At 35.5% G+C, this 19,588-nt stretch overlaps 1 protein-coding gene across 1 annotated transcript in view; it reads left to right on the forward strand.

Annotated features, from left to right (window-relative positions):
• Nucleotides 1–19,588, forward strand: part of RIMS1 (regulating synaptic membrane exocytosis 1) — a gene marked incomplete at its 5' end in the record, with an annotated part of 498,114 nt that overhangs the window by 262,244 nt on the left and 216,282 nt on the right. The window contains one exon of the mRNA XM_082729765.1: nucleotides 18,059–18,399. Within this exon, the coding sequence (XP_082585891.1) occupies nucleotides 18,059–18,399 (341 nt within the window). The remainder of the gene's footprint in view (nucleotides 1–18,058; nucleotides 18,400–19,588) is intronic.

Here is a 19,588-nt window from a genome sequence, read left to right on the forward strand (position 1 = left end):
GGATATATCTCTTTAAGTAAGGGAAATAAAAGCAAAATTAAACTATTGGGACTACACCAAAATAAAAAAGTTTTTACACAACAAAGGAAACCATAAACAAAACAATAGCCTTCTGAATGAAAGAAAATATTTCAAATGATAAATCTGATAAGGGATTATCCAAAAATCTATAAAAAAAACTTTTGTAACTCAACATCAGAAAAACAATAACCTGGCTAAAAATGTGCCAATGACCTGAAAAATTGGACATTTTTCCAGTAAAAACATACAGATGGCCAAAAGATACAGGAAGAGATGCTCAACGTCACTCATTATCAGAGAAATGCAAATCAAAACCACGATATTGTCTTATACCTGTGAGAATGGCTATAATAAAAAAGACATAACATGTTGGTGAGGATGTGGACAAAAAGAAACCTTTGTGCACAGTTGGTGGGAATGCAAATTGGTGTAGTCACAATGTAAAACAGTATGGAGATTCCTTAAAAAAATTTACATCTAGAAATACCATATGATCCAGTAATTCTTCTACTTGGGATTTACCCAAAGGAAATAAAAACAATAATAATTATTTTAATTTAGAAATATGCACTGCTATGTTTACTGGCAGTTATTTAAAATAGCCAAGATATGGAAGCAAGTGTCCATCAATAAATAAATGTGAATAAAAAAGGGGTAGTATTTATATACAATATAGTATTACCCAACCATAAAGAAGAATGAAATCTTGCCATTTGCAATATGGATGGACCTAGAGGGTGTAATGCTAAGTTAATCCCATATGATCTCACTCCTACATGGAATTGAAGAAACGAAACAAAGGAAAACAGACAAAATAAACCCAAACTCTTAAATAGAACAAATAGGTGGTTACTAAAGGGAGGGTGGGGGATACATGGGTGAAAGAGGTAAAAAGAATTAAGAGTATAAACTTTTTTTTTTTTTTTAAGATTTTACTTATTTGGGGGAGAGAGAGAGCACAAGAGGGAGGTGGGAGGGCAGCAGCAGAATTTCTGCTGAGCAGGAAGCATGACATGAGGCTCAATCCCAGGACCCTGAGATCATGACCTGAGCCAAAGGCAGACACTTAAACAACTGAGCCACTCAGGCATCGCCAAGGGTACAAACTTCCAGTTACAAAATAAATTAGTCATGGAGATGGAAAAGTACAGCATAGGGAATATTGTCAATAAGATCGTAGAAGTGTTGTTTGGTGATAGATGATGACTACATTTACTTCAGTGAGCACTAAGTGATGTATAGAATTGTTGAATCATTATATTGCACACCTGAGACTAATATAACACTATATGTTAATTACACCTGAATTTATAAAAGAGAAGAAGGAATTGTCAAATCTTACACTATAGTTATCTTATATGGATGTATATTTTTTAGAATAGATAAGAACCTATCTAAACCTACCTGTCTAAATAATAGAGGAATAACTGTGCAATTGGCCTAGTAACTGAGGCCCTAAAAAAGCAATTTGCCTGATTGGATATAGGGATAATGGAATAAAAACAATCTAAGTCTCTGAAATTATTTTTTCAAGATTATCTTTGTTCTTCTTGGCATTTAGCACTCCCACAATAATTTTAGAATGACCTTATACATTTCCAGAAAAACTTGGTGGCTTTTTTTGTGTATATTGAGGAAGGATTGCATCAAATATATATAGCACTTTTAGAACCACACATTCATATGTTTGTTATTCTGCAGCTAATGAACACAGTTCTACTTATAGGTATCAGTGAGGCCAAATTTTGTTCAAATCTTCTAAATCCTTACTGACTTTTATTCTTCATATTCTTTAGTCACTTAGAGATGTGTTTATATCTCCCATTATACTTGTGATTTGCCTCCTTTTATTTGTCAAGTTCTGCTTTATATATGTCAACACTATATTGTTAATGGATATAAAGTTAGAATTTAGTGTCTTTGGGGTGGATTAATTATCACAATAAAATGCACCTTTTGTTAGTCTTTAGGAAGGCTTCTTGCATCAACTCTGCTTCTTCTGATATTATTTTAACTGTACCAGCTTTCTTCTGGTTATTGTTTGCATGATATTTCTTTTGATTTTTCTCCATTTAATCTCTCTGTATCCTAATATTCAAGGAGTATCTCTTCTAAATAGCAAATAGTTCAGTTATGGTGTTTACAAAATTAAGTTTGGCAATTTTTTCCCCTTAATTGGAACATGTAAATTTGTTTATATTCCACGTAGTAACATTATATTTGGGTTTGAATTTAATATCTTACTATTTTTTTGAGAGATTTGGTTTTGTTTTGTTTTTAATTGAGGTATAATTGACATACAATATTAGTTTTGGGTGTATAATATAATTTCCATATATTGAGAAATGATCACCACAGTAAGTCTATTTAACATATCTTTGCATATATAGTAACAAAATTTTTTCTTGTGATGAGAACTTTTAAGATTTACTCTTTTGCTAACCTTCAAATATGCAATACATTATTGTTATTATTTTAAAGATTTATTTATCTGGGACGCCTGAGTGGCTCAGCAGGTCAAGCCCACATTGGGCTCCCTGCTCACCAGAGCGTCTACCTCTCCCTCTCTCTCTGACCCACCTACCCACTTGTTCTCTCTCTCAAATAAATTTTAAAAAATTTAAATGAAGATTTACATATCTATTAGAAAGATAACGAGCACACACATGTCAGGGGAGGGACAGAGAGAGAGGGAGAGAGAGAATCTCAAGCAGACTCCTCTCTGAGTGTGGAACCCAACTTGGAACTCAATTCCATGACTCCAAGGCCATTACCTGAGTGAAAACCGTAAGGTGCTCAATCAACTGGGCCACCTAGGTACTCTGCAATATGTTATTATTAATTCTAGTGATTGTGCCGTACATTATATCCTAATGAATTATTTGTTTTAGAACTAGAAGTTAGTACATTTTGGTACTCTTCATCCATTTTGCCCACTACCCACTTTTTGCATCTGGCAACCACCAGTTTTTTGTTTTTTTTTTTAATTTCTTTTCAGCGTAACAGTATTCATTGTTTTTGCACTACACCCAGCGCTCCATGCAATACGTGCCCTCCTTAATACTCACCACCTGGCTCCCCCAACCTCCCACCCCCTGCCCCTTCAAAACCCTCAGGTTGTTTTTCAGAGTCCATAGTCTCTCATGGTTCACCTCCCCTTCCAATTTCCCTCAACTCCCTTCTCCTCTCCATCTCCCTATGTCCTCCATGCTATTTGTTATGCGCCACAAATAAGTGAAACCATACGATAATTGACTCTCTCTGCTTGACTTATTTCTTTCAGCATAATCTCTTCCAGTCCCGTTTATGTTGCTACAAAAGTTGGGTATTCATCCTTTCTGATGGAAGCATAATACTCCATAGTGTATATGGACCACATCTTCCTTATCCATTTGTCCATTGAAGGGCATCTTGGTTCTTTCCACAGTTTGGTGACCATGGCCATTGCTGCTATAAACAGATGGCCCTTCTTTTCACTACATCTGTATCTTTGGGGTAAATACACAGTAGTGCAATTGTAGGGTCATAGGGAAGCTCTATTTTTAATTTCTTGAGGAATCTCCACACTGTTCTCCAAAGTGGCTGCACCAACTTGCATTCCCACCAACAGTGTAAGAGGGTTCCCCTTTTTCCACATCCTCTCCAACACATGTTGTTTCCTGACTTGCTAATTTTGGCCATTCTAACTGGTGTAAGGTGGTATCTCAATGTGGTTTTAATTTGAATCTCCCTAATGGCTAGTGATGATGAACATTTTTTCATGTGTCTGATAGCCATTTGTATGTCTTCATTGGAGAAGTGTCTGTTCATATTTTCTGCCCATTTTTCGACATGATTATCTGTTCTGTGTGTGTTGAGTTTGAGAAGTTCTTTATAGATCCTGGATATCAACCTTTTGTCTGTACTGTCATTTGCAAATATCTTCTCCCATTCTGTGGGTTGCCTCTTCGTTTTGTTGACTGTTTCCTTTGCTGTGCAGAAGCTTTTGATCTTGATGAAGTCCCAAAAGTTCATTTTCACTTTTGTGTCCTTTGCCTTTGGAGACATATCTTGAAAGAAGTTGCTGTGGCTGATATCAAAGAGGTTACTGCCTGTGTTCTCCTCTAGGATTCTGATGGATTCCTGTCTCACATTGAGGTCTTTTATCCATTTCAGTTTATCTTTGTGTACGGCAACCACCAGTCTTTTCTCTGTATCTATGAAGCTGGTTTTTGTTCTGTTTTGTTTTGTTGTTATTTGCTTTTGTTTTAGATTCTACATATAAGTGAATTTATATGGTACTTGTCTTTTTCTCTCTGACTTATCTCACTTAGCATGATGTATTCAGATCCACCTATGTGGTCCAAATGGCAAGATTTCCCTATTCCTTATGGCTGCATGATATTCCATTTCACGTGTATGTCTATATGTATACACACACATATGTGTATATTACCCTTTTCTTTATCCATTCATCCATTAATGGATACTGAATTTGCTTCCATGTTTTGGCTATTGTAAATGATGCATCAATAAACATAGGAGTGCTTATGTCTTTCAAGTTAGTGCTTTCCTTTTCCTCAAATAAGTACCCAGAAGTAGACTTGCTAGATCATATGGTAGTTCTACTTTTAATTTTTTGAGGAACTTCTATACTGTTTCCATGGTAACTATACTAGCAGTACTCAAGGTTTCCTTTTTTCTCCATATCCTTGCCAGCACTTGCTGTTTCTTGTCTTTTTGATTATAGCCATTTTAACAGGTGAAATATTATATCTCACTGTGGTTTTGATTTGCATTTCCCTAATGATAGTAATGTTTAACATCTTTGTTATATGTCTATTGACATATATATGTCAATAGACATATAACAAAGATGTTATATACATATATATATATATGTATATTTCCCCCCTTTGGAAAAATCTCTATTCAGTTCCTCTGCTCACTTTAAAATTTATTTGTTTGTTTGTTTCTTTCTTACTTATTTGCTGTTGAGTTGTATGAGTTCTTTATATATGTTGGATATTAATCCCTAAGTAGAAACATGATTTGCAAATATTTACTTCTACTCAGTAGGTTGTGTTGTTGTGTTGTTGATGTTTGCCTTTGCAGTGCAGAGGGGTTTTGGTTTGATATAGTCTCACTTCTTTGCCTTTGCTTTTGTTGTCAAATCCAAAAAATCATCTCCAAGAATATGTCAAGGAGCTTACTACCCATATTTTTTTTTAACCAGAGTTTTATGGTTTTAGAGCTTGTATTCAAATCTTTAATTTATTTCAGGTTGATCTGTGTATCTTGTAAGGTAAAATCCTGTTTCATTCTTTTGCAAGTGCTGCCCAATTTCCCCAACACCATTTATTGAAGAGATTTTCCTTTCCCCATTGTATATTCTTGGCCTCTTTGTCATAAATTGAGTAACCATATAAGCATGGGTTTATTTCTGGGCACTCTATGAGCTATGTGTCAGGTCTGATACCAATGCCATACTGTTCTAATTATTATAGCTTTGTAATATAGTTTGAAATCAGGGATCAAAATGCCTCCAGTTTATTGGTCTTTCACCCTCTTAGTTAAGTTTATTCCTGGATATTTTATTCTTTTTGATGCAGTTGGGATCATTGTGGGATTATTGTCTTTATTTTCTGTCTGATAGTTTATTATTACTGTATAGAAACATTATATTTTGTATGTTGATTTTTATCTTGCAATTCCTTTGAATTTCTTTATTAATTCTAACAATTTTTTAGTAGAGACTTTAAGGATTTCTAAATATTACATCATGCCATATGCAAACAGTGACAGTTTTACTTTTTTCTTTCCAATTTGGATGCCTTTAATCCTTTTTCTTGCCTAACTGCTATTGTTAAGAGTTCCAATAGTGCATTGAATTAAAGTGGGGATAGCAAGCATCCTTGTCTTGTTCCTGATCTTAGAGGAAAAGTTTTTGAACTTTTCACCACTATGTATAACGTTAGCTATGGGCTTATCATATACAGTCTTTGTAATGCTGCGGTAAGTTCCCTCTATACCCACTTTGTTGAGAATTTTTTTCATGAATGGATGATGAATTTTGCCAAAGGCTTTTTATGCATTTATTGGGATAACATATGACTTTTATCTTTAATTATATTAACGTGGTATATCATATTAACTGATTTGTGTATATTGAACCACCCTTGGACCCCCAGAATAAGCCCTACTTAATCATGTTAAATGATCTCTTTAGTTAATTGTTTAATTTGTTTACTAATATTCTGTTGAGGATTTTCATATCTCTGTTCACAGGAATATTGGCCTGTGATTTTATTTTTTTGTGGTGTCCTTATCTCGTATCAGAGTAATGCTAGCCTTGTAAAATGAGTAGAAAAGTGTTCCCTTCTTGGAGCACCTGTGTGGCTCAGTTAGTTGAGCATCCAACTCTTGATTTTGGCTCAGGTCATGATCTCAGGGTTATTGAAATCAAGCCACATGTCAGGCTTCATGCTCAGCAGGGAAACTGTTTGAGATTCTCCCTCTCCCTCTGCCCCCCATCCCACATTTGCTCTCTCCCCTTCTCTAAAATAAGTAAGTAAATAAATAAATCTTTAAAAAATTTTTTTAAGTGTTCCCTTCTTTTTTGTTTTTTGTTTGTTTGTTTTTTGTTTTTTTCTTGGAAGAGTTTGAAAAGAAGTGGTATTAATGTATTAATGTTTGGTGTATTTCACCAATGAAGACTTGTGAACCTAAACTTCTGTCTATTGGGAAGTATTGATTATTGATTCAATCTTACTATTAATTCATTTGTTCAGATTTAATATTTTTTATGATTCAGTCTTGCCAAGTTGCATATTTCTAAGAATTTATTCCTTTATTTTACCTTGTACAGTTTGTTGGCATATAATTGTTCAGAAGAGAGCTATTGGTTTCTAATTTTAATTTCTCATAACAGGGTTTCCTGTACCAGGAGTTTAGTATTAGGACTAAGTTGACCTTACAAAATGAGTTCAGAAGTGGAATTAGGTTTATTTCCTCTTTTTTAATTAAAAAAAAAAGCTTTTGTATTGGTATAATTTATTCTTCAAATATATTTCAAATAATTCTCCTGTGAAGATAGTTCGTTCTAGCATGTTTATTTTTAGTTGTCCTTTAATTATGAATTCAATTTCTTTATTAGTTATAGGGATATTCAGGTTTTCTATTTCTTTTGTGTTAGTTTTGCTAATTTGAAAATTTTAAGGACTTCCTCTATTAAATCCATGTTAATTATTTTTTTGGCATAAAATTGTTAATAATATTTTTTCGTTTATCTTTTAACTAATCTAGGGTTTGTAATGATGTCCGCTCTTCTGGTAATTACATTTTATATTCTTTTTCTTGATCAAAGGAATCAGTTTTATTAGTCCCTTCCAGGAGCCACATTTTTTTATTTTATTGATTTTCTTTAGGTTATTGATTTTTAAATTTAATACTTTATTAGTTGCCACTCTCATCTTTATTATTTTCTTCTTTACCCTATATTTAATTATTATTGTTATTTCATTAATTTTATTCTTAAGGTGGAAACTTAGATCATTGATTTTGTAATTTTTTTTAAAGATTTTATTCATTTTATTTTAGAGAGAAAGAGAGAGAGAGCATGAGGGGGAGGGAAAAGTAGAGGGAGAGAGAAAGAGAAAGAGAAGCAGCCTCCTTACTGAGTGGGGAGCCTGATATGAGGTTTAATCCCACAACCCTTACATCTTCATCTGAGCTGAAACCAAGAGTCAGACACTTAGCTAACTGATCCACCCAGGTGCCCCTAATTGTTTCTTTTGCAATAAACTGTTTAATTCCACAATTTTCTGTCTAAGAAGTGTTTTAGGTGCATCTTACAAATTTTGATAGATTATCTTTTTTTATTATCTTGATTAATACATATTTTAAGTTGTGATTTTTTTTTTTTTGGACCTTGTCATATTTTGGTTATGTGTTGCTTGATTTCCAAAATAGTGTTATTTCCAGAATTTTTAAGTTATTATCTTCTAATTTTATTGAGTTTGGAATTTTTTTTTTGGTCTGAAAGAGAGAGAGAGAAAGAGAATGAGAGAGAGCATGAGCAGGGAGAAGAGGGAGAAGCAGGCTTCCCACAAGCAGGGAGCTAGATGCAGGGCCCAGGACCCCAAGATCCTGATCTGAGCCACAGGCAGATATGTAGTTAACTGAGTCACCCAGTCACCCCTAATTTTATTTAATTTTGATCAGAGAATATATGCTATGTATTATCAGTTCTCTAATATATTGAGTTTTTTGTTTGTTTGTTTTTAATGGCCAACCTGTGGTCTATCTTGGTGGGTATTCCCTTTGACTTGAGAAGAATGTTTGTTCAGCTTCATGATCCCGATAGCTATTCTCTGTCAGGCCTTCCAAAGTCTTACCTTGCACAAAAGCAATTTACTATTTGGATAAAGACTCATAAAGATCCAGCTATACCCATTTATGGGTTACCGGTATGGTACCACACAAAACTTACACACCAGCATAAAATATTTTTTACCATAGGAATTACACATGTATTTTTTAATCTTTTTTAAAAAATGTCTTAAGTTTTTATTTAAATTCTAGTTAACATAGAGTATAATATTGGTTTTAGGAGTAGAATTTAGTGATTCATCACTTAAATAAAACACCCAGTACTCATTACAAGTGCCCTCCTTAATACCTATCACAGTTTTAGTGCATACCCTGCCCACAACCCTTCGAGCAAGCCTCAGTTTATTTCTTATGATTAGGAGTCTCTTATGGTTTGTCTGCCTCTATGATTTCATCTTGTTTTATTTTTCCTTCCTTTCCCTTTGATCCTCTGTTGTTTCTTAAATTCCACATATGAGTAAGCTCATATGACAATCGTCTTTCTCTGATTGACTATTTCATTTAACATAACACTCTCTACTTCCATCCACATCATTGCAAATGCAAGATTTCTTTCTTTCTTTCTTTTCTTTTTTTTTTTTTTTTTTTTTGATGGCTGAGTAGTATTTCAGTGTATATAGATACCATATCTTCTTTATCCATTCACCTGTTGATGGACATCTGGGCTCTTTCCATAGTTTGGCTACTATGAACATTGCTGCTATAAACATTGGGGTGCAGGTGCCCCTTCAGATCACTAGTGCATTTGCTGGGTCTTAAGATAACTCTATTTTTAACTTTTTGAGGAACCCCCATACTATTTTCCAGAGCAGCTGTACCAGCTTGCATTCCCACCAACAGTGTTAAGAGTGTTTCCCTTTCTCCACATCCTTGCCAACATCTGTTGTTTTCTGACTTGTTAATTTTAGCCATTCTGAACCAGTGTGAGGTGGTATCTCAATGTGGTTTTGATTTGTATTTCCCTGACGCCAAGTGACGTTGAGCATTTTCTGTGTCTATTAGCCATTTATATGTCTTCTTTGGAGAAATGTGTGTTCATGTCTTCTGCCCATTTCTTGACTGCATTATTTGGTTTTTGGGTGTTGAGTTTGATAAGTCCTCTATAGATTTTGGATACTAGCCCTTTATCTGATAAGACATTTGCAAATGTCCTCCCCCATTCTATGAATTGTCTTTTGGTTTTGTTGACTGTTTTCTTTACTGTGCAAAACTTTTTATTTTGATGAAGTCCCAGTAGTTCTTTTTTTTTTTTTAAAGATTTATTTATTTATTTATTTATTTATTTGACACAGAGAGAGAGAGAGAGAGATCACAAGTAGGCAGAGAGGCAGGCAGAGAGAGAGAGGAAGGGAAGCAGGCTCCCTGCTGAGCGGAGAGCCTGATGTGGCACTCGATCCCAGAACCCTGAGATCATGACCTGAGCCGAAGGCAGCGGCCTAACCCACTGAGCCACCCAAGCACCCCCCCCAATAGTTCATTTTTGCCTTTCTTTCCCTTGCCTTTGGAGACATGCCTTTCCAGAAGTTGCTGGAGCCGAGGTCACCGATGTTGCTGCCGGTGTTCTCCTCTAGGATTTTGGTAGATTTCTGTCTCACATTTAGGTCTTTCATCCATTTTGAGTCTATTTTTGTGTATGGTGTAAGGAAATGGTCCAGTTTCATTCTTCTGCATGTAGCTGTCCAATTTTCCAAGCACCATTTGTTGAAGAGACTTTTGTCCATTGGACATTCTTTCCTGCTTTGTGGAAGATTAGTTGCCCATAGAATTGAGGGACCATTTCTGGGTTGTCTATTCTGTTCCATTGATCTGAGTCTGTTTTTGTGCCAATACTATACTGTCTTGATGATTACAGCTTTGTAATATAGCTTAAAGTCTAGAATTGTGATGCCATCAGCTTTTGTTTTGTTTTTTGACATTCCTTTGATTATTAGGGGACTTTTCTGGTTCCATACAAATTTTAGTATTATTCGTTCCAGCTCCGTAAAAAACGTTGATAGTATTTTGATAGAGATTGCATTGAATCTACACACAATAATTTTGTTGCCTTTCTTCATCATACATTCCTATGTGAGATAAAATACATATGAAAACTTTGTATTATCAATGAATATATAAAAAAGTATTGTATCAGATTTGAAAAATGCAGATGTTATCAAATGTATATAATCCATTTGGAAATAGGGTGAACCATTAAATAAGGTCATTTAGCTAAACATCTGGTACAAATTCCAGGAACTACACAATATTCAGAAAACCAGAGAATGGAGTATATGTGGGAAACAGCTGCTGATGATGTTGAAAAAAGTAGGAAAGAACCACAGTATGCTAAACAAGAGTTATCATTATATCTTGAATACAGGGAGTGATGTCGAATTTAAATTTTGGAAGATGTGAAAATGGTTTGGAAGATTTATTGCAGGGGCAATAGGAGGAGGATGAAAATCTGTTAGGATATCAGTTATAGAAATCTTGATATGAAGAGATCATGACCTCGGATAAGTCAGTACAATGGGAACAGACACGAGGAAGCAAATTTGAGTCATGATATTCAGAAATCAGTTAAGATTTGATGAAGCATTAGGGAAGAAGATAAGCTAGATCATTCTCAGATTGTTGGTTTAGTTGTGGTGGTACTATTAACTGAGACAAACAATACACAATACACAATACACAAACAATACACAATAAGAGTGCCAGGAATGGCCATAATCCCTGTACCAGCGGATGAAAGAGTAGTCCAAACTTCCCTGTGAAAGAGCGGAGAAGTCAAGGGGGTCAGCACTCAGAGATGAAGACCCTTTGCTCTTCTTTGCTCCCACATTTATTGGTCCTTTGGGATAATGACAACTCCTTATCACTGTTTCTTAAGCATTTGACATGTGACCAGGGGTCTTACTGAAAGTAGGAGGATCTGTTTACGGGATTGATAGCATATGCTAATCTGGGTGTTCTACTAAATGTAGCCTAAGGGACAATGCATACAGCTCTTAGATCACAGGGTGACGGTTTGGGCTAAGAAAGCTTTGAGGAAAGTAACTCCCCACAGCATTCCAATGGCAGAGTGGTCACGCTGGCCTTGGAACATTCCAAAGGCCTATGCCCTTCTCTGATATCTTCCTTCACCGGCAGAAGACCTACATCCTTCTCCAAAACCTTCCTTTGCCCCCATTGGCCTCTGTGTTACATTTTACCAAGCCAGGTATTATGGCTGATTTCATGGTTTACATTAACCCCAACACAAGAGTAAGTTTTGTAGAAAGCATAATCACTTCTGTTTAGTATGTTTTAAGTTTGAGGCTCTTGTGTTACATTCAAGTGGCCATATGTAGTAGATAAGAGGATATGTAGTTTCAGATATTTTACTAGATGCCTGAACTAGAGATTATGACTTTAAAATCTAAAGCTCATAGTATAGGATAGTCTGTTTGGATACAAAATAAAATTAAACGGCTACTTACTTTTCAAATCTCATTAATTTAGTTTCTATTTTACATTTCTTATAATGGAAACACTGTGTTGGTGTAGTAATCATCATACAATTTATTAAACAAATACTTATTTATCATATAAGCCTTCTGAAAAAATATTTTTCAGAAGGGGTTGTGGTAAAAATATAGAAATCCTGTTTCCATCATATATGGAATATATTGAAGTAAGAAATGCGGAGAAGCAAAAATGGAGCTCTGTGTAACATTAACATTTAATAAGAGAGTGAAGAAGGAAGATTTTTACTGAGGAATATGAGAAGAGGTAATGCAAATTAGGTTAGACCAGAACAGAAAATTATCATTAATATGCAGAAAACAAGAAAGATGGGTAGTCATAAATTTCATGTATTCAGTGTCTATAAGTGAAATTAGCACCACGAAGAGATCACTAATGTCTGTGAAAGATAATTAAATACAGCTGTGGGGACTGGAGTCAGATTGTTGAGAAATAAGGGGGATATAAGGAAGTGGAGAGGATATTTATTTAGGTTTCTTCATCAGGTAGCTTGATTTTATTTTCCTTATATTTCTTTTTTTCAAGTAACTTGATTTTAAAGAGGATAGAGAAAAAGTGACTAGAGAGAGAATAAGTTCAAAGAAAAGTTTTGATTATTTTATATGCTTTAATAGTTATGTGCTAAGATGGAAGGAGTAATAGAGAAAGCAAGATTGAAGACACAAGAAAATGAAAGGGTAAGTGAATGAATGAAGTCCTCACTGGGCAGAAGGGTTGGTATCCAGAGTGCAGGTGTGTGCATTTACTTTCCATGAATGGAGGGACATCTTATACCTTGTATTATGTCCTAATGGAGGAACATATTGTAATGTCAGTCAGGACATAGAAAACAAGTATCAGCATGTATTTGGATGCTACTAAAGCACAAAGATTCTTGGATTGAATAAAAAAAAATACGATTCAGTCTTGTGCTGTATATAGAAAGAAATATGCCTTCAGCAAAATTAGATGAGTAGATAACCTAAGGATAGGGAAACATATCTGTCAAAGATGAGCCAAAAGAGAATAAAAATAGCAATATTAGAATTCAGTTCACAAAAATTCCACAATTCCTTCCCTACATTTTATGATTAACTCAGCACAGCAACCAAGGAACCCTGTTAAAACCTAATATATATCAGGTCATTTCTGTGCTCGTATATTTTATAAACTTTCAAAAGGGAAACCATACACCCATGAAATAGTAACAAAAATAACAAAAGACTGGGAGAAACACACACACACTGAAACAAGTACCAGAGAGAACTCTCATTTTCACCTACTTAGTTACCGATTATTTCCTACTATCTCATCTACTATTGTCAAAAAAGTTGAAATATCACCTTGATAATTTTGTTCCCAGATTCTGCTAGGAGTGCCTTCACTGAATAGAGAGAGTTAGGAAAATGAATATAAGTACTCAGAAAATGCAACATCTGTAATAAAGTCGAGTATCCCCTGTTTTCTTTTTCATGTTTTTCAAAATGGTAGTGTAATTATTTTTGAATACTGTATTAAATACAAGTGAATATTTTCACTCTTGATCTTTTTAAAAAAAATCTTCATGCTTATATTATTTTTATGTTATAATATCTAAATACCTCAGATGGATTTTTATAAGCAACATGCTTGGGTTAATATAGGAATTCTGTACCTCGTTGTCATGAATCACCTTAGTTTAATATAATTGAGAGTAAATCTAAGGCTCATTTTTTCTGCTCTGTGTGTCTAGATCTGTAAACATTTCATGCAAAGGAAAATATAAAGTATTTCTTCCATCTGAATATCATTTTTCTCCCATAAAATGGTCTACTGTATTTCTTAAGGATTCCTTAGATGGAATTTAAAATGCTGTTAGTGCAAAAGTTCTGAATAAAATTTTCACATGTTCATATTTCTGATGTATGGCATGGAGTTTCAAAAGCCATGTCTCATCACAATAATCTTTCGTTTAAGTTTGTGTTTGTTGCTTAACATCTGTAAATTGTTAAGATGAGGTATTACACAGACTTGTTTTGGTTTAGATCAGTTTGGAACACATCCCTTATATTAATCAGAATATAATCCGGCACGGTGAAGTCTTTAAAAAGGTGTGTGTGTGTGTGTGTGTGTGTGTGTGTGTGTGTATTTTAAATAAATTGAATTTTTTTGTAGAAATATTTGTGTCTTGTCCTTTTTAAAAAAATAAGTTAAGAAAGGCTCCCTATCCCACTTTTGGATTATTATCCCACTTTTTTGATTACCTATAGTTGTAGGCAAGCATAATACTTGATAATAAACTCAAAAACTATCTGTAAAAATACATACTTCTGTTGTTTCTCAGCAACTCTTTGGACCATTTTTATACATGCCTGAAATGTTTGATATGAACTATGTTGAAAGGTACAACAAATATTCTATTGTATTTTCATCTAATTTCCTTAAAATGTGTATAAAGAGTTTCTTCTTTATTTGAAAACTCTGTGGCAAGAGTAATTTATATAACTAATGGTAGAGACTGGGAGATTTTATTTTATTTATTTAATAAAAAGTTTTTTATTTTTGTAGTTAATTTTGATTTCAGATTAGAGTATAGATTGGCCACACTTATGATTAATCTTGAAATATACATTTTTAAATGTATACCCAAGGAAATAAAGCATCGGAAAAAATTTTCCTGTGTTAAGAATAAACAAAATTAATGAAACATCCAGACTTAAGTGAATAAATAATATTTTAAAAACATTAAGGTAGTTGCTTCTAGTTACTGACTGTAACCTTTTGAATCAATTTGAAATGAAATTAAATGAATTTTGATATTTAGTAATTTAATATTATTTTAATGATAACCATATTTTGTTTGCTTTTAATAAAACAGTCCTGTGGCAATTCTACACATATTCAAAATTTGAAACTTGCTCAAATCTGGCAATTACTTTTCATTGGCCCATCTTTATGACACTTAAAAATATGAAAATTGGGGGACACCTGCATGGCTCATTTGTTGGGCGTCTGCCTTTGGCTCAGGTCATGATCCCAGGGTCCTAGGATAGAGCCCCTCATTGGGCTTCCTGCTCAGCGGGAAGCCAGCTTCTCCCTCTCCTACTCCCCTTTTTGTGTTCCCCCTCTTGCTGTGTCTCTCTCTCTGTCAAATAAATAAGTAAATCTTTTTTAAAAAATATGAAAATCGGAGTGCCTGGGTGGCTCAGGGGGTTAAGCATCCAACTCTTGGTTTCAGCTCAGGTCATGATCTCAAGGTTGTAAGACTGGACCTTACTTCTAGCTCACTCCCAGACCTTATTTTCCCTGCTCATGCCTATACACTCTCCCTCAAATAAATAAATATAATATTTTTTTATTTAAATATTATAATTATTTATTTATTTGACAGAGATAGAGAGCTCAAGCAGGTGGAGTGGCAGACAGAAGGAGAGGAAAAAGCCACTGAGGAATGAGCCTGATGTGGGGCTCAATCCCAAACTGAACAGAAGGCAGCCACTTAACTGACTGAGGCACCCAGGCTCCCCAATAAATAAAATTTAAAAAAAAACATGAAACAATCTAAATAAGATTATGCTAACAATTTTCTAGAAAATATTCAGATGTATAAAGAAGAGTCTCCTTTACCCTTCTTTTTATCAGTATTTTAGTGTTCCTTTCTGCCTCTTTATTTAAATTCATTGAATTCATTGAATTACAAATATATTCTTTATTTAAATCCACTTTGGGATTTTTTTATTAATTGTATATTTTATTGTGTTTTCTGGGTGACTTTAAGGGAAATTTATGTTTATCCTAAATATACTTTAGTATTTTCTAGACAAGGACTTACTTTTGATGATAAATAGTATTTTGCTTATAGTGTAGTAAATACAAATTTAACGTCTAATTAGTGATTTAAAATCGTCAAAAGATTCTCACCAATCTCTTTGAATTGCATGATTTCAGACCTTATTGCTGTTTTGTCAGCTAAAGAGGCAACCAATGAGGTGGCATATCACCTGCCCCAGCTAGGGTCTGGGCAGAGGATAATTGGGATCATTGGCATGAAGTCCTGGCCTGGGGATATTGCCTTTATAATGTTATTCTTGATAAGACTGTCTTCAATCAATCAGAATTTCTGAGGGACCTTATTTATGACATGAAGAGATCATGATACATTGTGCATAATATTGCCTCATTTGAGAAGAATTTTGAATTACAAATATATTCCATAATTCCTTTATTTTGTTATAGGCTTATAAAATGAACTGTTTTCCTTGTTCAACATGTTAGCAAGTGGGAATTCAACTAACTGCTTTTGTGAATCTAGTTCATTTCATTTTATGACCCAAGCAAGTGTAGAGGAATGAATTAATAAGCTGTGTCCATCTTAAACTTTTTATAGTAAACATCTCTTAAGTCTTAGTTGTCCCCATAGTATGAATTCATTTGAGTTTTCTGGCTTGGAAAGCAACAGTTCTTAATAGTTCATACAGATGAAATTTCCCTTGTTAAAAATATATTCTTTTTTTTTTTTTCAAAGATTTTATTTATTTATTTGACAGACAGAGATCACAAGTAGGCAGAGAAGCAGGCAGAGAGAGAGAGAAGAGGAAGCAGGCTCCCTGCTGAGCAGAAAGCCCGATGCAGGGCTCGATCCCGAACCCTAGGATCATGATCTGAGCTGAAGGCAGAGGCTTTAACCCATTGAGCCACCCAGGCGCCCCCCAAAATATATTCTTTTTTCCCCTCTTTTTCTTATTCTCACTTTATCTTTTGTCTTATTTTGTAGCTACCATTATAGTTTTTCTCCTCTTCAACCAAAGGTTTTTAGTAGTACATTTTCTTCTTTTTGCTAGTAAACAAGGCTTCATCTTTCACTATCTTAATATTGGTTCTCACTTAATATAGCTGGGATTTATTCATCCTTTTGTGATATTTTTGAGTAATGGTTCACTGTCAGTATTTGTGAAAACAAGGGCCTGGAGTTTGGTGAACAACCTTTCCTGCAGATGCTGTCTCTGAAGTAGGAAGGAAAACTGACCTGTGTTCAGAGCAAAGCCTCTGAGACAGGGAGGTGGAATTATACCACAGGGCAGAGGGAATGGAGCTGTTTGAGAAGAACATGGGGTGGGGGCACCTGGGTGGCTCAGTGGGTTAAAGCCTCTGCTTTGGTCTCAGGTCATGATCCCAGAGTCCTGGGATCAAGCCCCACATCGGGCTCTCTGCTCAGCAGGGAGCCTGCTTCCCTTCCTCTCTCTCTGCTTGCCTCTCTGCCTGCTTGTGATCTCTCACTGTCAAATAAATAAATAAAACTTAAAAAAAAAAAGTCTCATGGGGCGGCAGGCACCTGTTTTAGCTCTGTCTACTGGGTTTTGCTGCTATTACTATTCATCATCTCTGTTATCATTACTGTCCTCATTTTTGCATTCATTTTCAATGTCACCAAGAGTAGAGCTGATGTATAGATTTATTTTAAGTGGTAAAACATTTTCTAATTTATCAGTGGATGTGTTTCTGGATGACTGTTCCAAAGTAGCATCTCTAGTGGAAATGGTATCGGAGTGGTCTCATATGAATAAACCCAGCCCCAAATTTATTGCTTTAGTAAATATGCGCGTGGAAACTTTTATAGCACAATATAAACCTGAGGTCACTGTAGCAGTAATAAGCTAGAGAAGATATACAGGTTGACCTTTTCTTTTCTGCCTACCTTATATTGTTTGTTCCATATGAATATCTTTTCATACTGGCTTTAATAATACATAAGTTTTGAGAAGACAGATATTTTCTACATCCTTCAAGACACTGAGGCTTATGTACATAAATATTAATTCTATGGCTCTTTACAGCATTTTTTGAATCAATCAAACCCTGCTCAGAACATTTTTACTAACATACATTTTAAATGATACTTCAGATTCAGTCTTACAAAATGTGATGGGTACAAGGTAAAAGGAAAATCAGAATTACAGGGTTAGAACACCAGGAAACAACTCTACTCTGGTAACCTAGAGGTACTGTGGTTTCACATGGGTGCCAGTCTAGGCCTCTATGTACTTGACTGTGACTTGTGCAAGGATCATTTTCATAAGAAATTTGCAAGGATAAGGAGTAAGATGCCAAGCATTCTTCTTTTCCTTAAAAGATATTTTAATGTGCTAAAGAGAAATTATTTCCCAATGGCATAGAAAATTTATGTTGTTCTCTCTTCTTTGAATAGGTTATGTGGGTATGCAATTTATGTCGAAAGCAACAAGAAATCTTAACCAAATCTGGGGCGTGGTTCTTTGGAAGTGGTCCTCAGCAGCCAAGTCAGGATGGAACTTTAAGTGACACAGCTACAGGTGCTGGTTCTGAGGTACCAAGAGAAAAGAAAGCACGGCTCCAAGAGCGGTCACGGTCTCAGACACCCCTGAGCACAGCAGCTGCCACCTCCCAGGACACAGCTCCTCCCAGCGCTCAACCCGACAGGAGCAAAGGGGTTGAGTCCTCACAGCAAGCCGTGGGGCCTGAGCAGAAGCCGATTTCATCCAGGTCTAGAAGTGAACCTCCGAGAGAGAGGTAATAGTTCATTAACCCTGTAAGCAAAAGGCAAGGTTTTGTATTAAGAGTAAACCTATTTTCAAGAATTTAATTGCTATTAAGAGGAACATGTGGAGGTACTTCTCAGGCCCCACAGGGAAGGCAGCAACAGGCCTAAGGTGCTTTGTTCATCTCTAGAAAGCATTGTTCCTCAAGGAGACCTTTGTTGAAAAGCTTTTCTTTCATAACATGTACACAGGTAAACAGGTTACCCGAGTGAGATACTGACTTACAGCCTTGAACTCAGAAGAGCTCTTAAATCATTTATTCACTTATAGAATTAGCACTTTAATGGAAGGCGTGCTGAGAGAGTATGAGGGAACCTGACCCACTGGAAGGTACACAGGTACCTTCTTTGAGGACATTTCTTTTATGCTGAGCTCTGACAAGTGACTAGGAATGAATCAGTTGAAGATTGAAATGAGGACTGCAGTTATAGGCACAGGCATGTGGCCTGAGGAAACAAGTTCTCATGTGAGAACCTAAAGGATGCCCACTGCCAAGAGTATGAGTAGCAGAGGAGAGCAGGGGAGAGCCCAGGACAGGTGGCTGGTTAGGTATCAGGGCCCAAATCAGACGGGGCCTTTTGGCCAGATTAAATTTTATAGATTTTATCCTAGGAATAATGGAAAGCTACTGAGGGTTTTAATCATGGGCTAACGTGATCAGATAATTTACTTTAATTGATTCATTCCTTCATTCAACAATGCATCTATGATCAGACAGGAGGGTATGCACTGGGAGACAGTGTTAACAAGGAGGATATAGCCCTTATTTATGAGGTTGGTAGTCTGGGGGACCTTTATATTGTTAGACTAAGTGTTTTGTTTATGTTTGTATAATCCTTATGCATCCCACTGTGTGGGAGAGTAGGTGCCAAGGAACTTTGGTTCCCCGTTTCAAGCAAAGCCCATATAATAGCATCAAGGACTTCTTTTTTCTAGTTGTTGTTTTTGTAAGATATTTATTTATTTATTTATTTATTTGACAGAGATCACAAGTATGTAGAGAGGCAGGCAGAGAGAGAGAGAGGAGGAATCAGGCTCTCTGCTGAGCACAGAGCCCGATGTGGGGCTCAATGTGGGGCTCGATCCCAGGACCCTGAGATCATGATCTGGGCCGAAGTCAGAGGCTTGACCCACTGAGCCACCCAGGCGCTCCAACATCA

This window comes from Mustela nivalis (genome assembly GCF_964662115.1).
Source record: "Mustela nivalis genome assembly, chromosome: 5".
In the NCBI taxonomy this organism is placed as follows: domain Eukaryota; kingdom Metazoa; phylum Chordata; class Mammalia; order Carnivora; family Mustelidae; genus Mustela; species Mustela nivalis.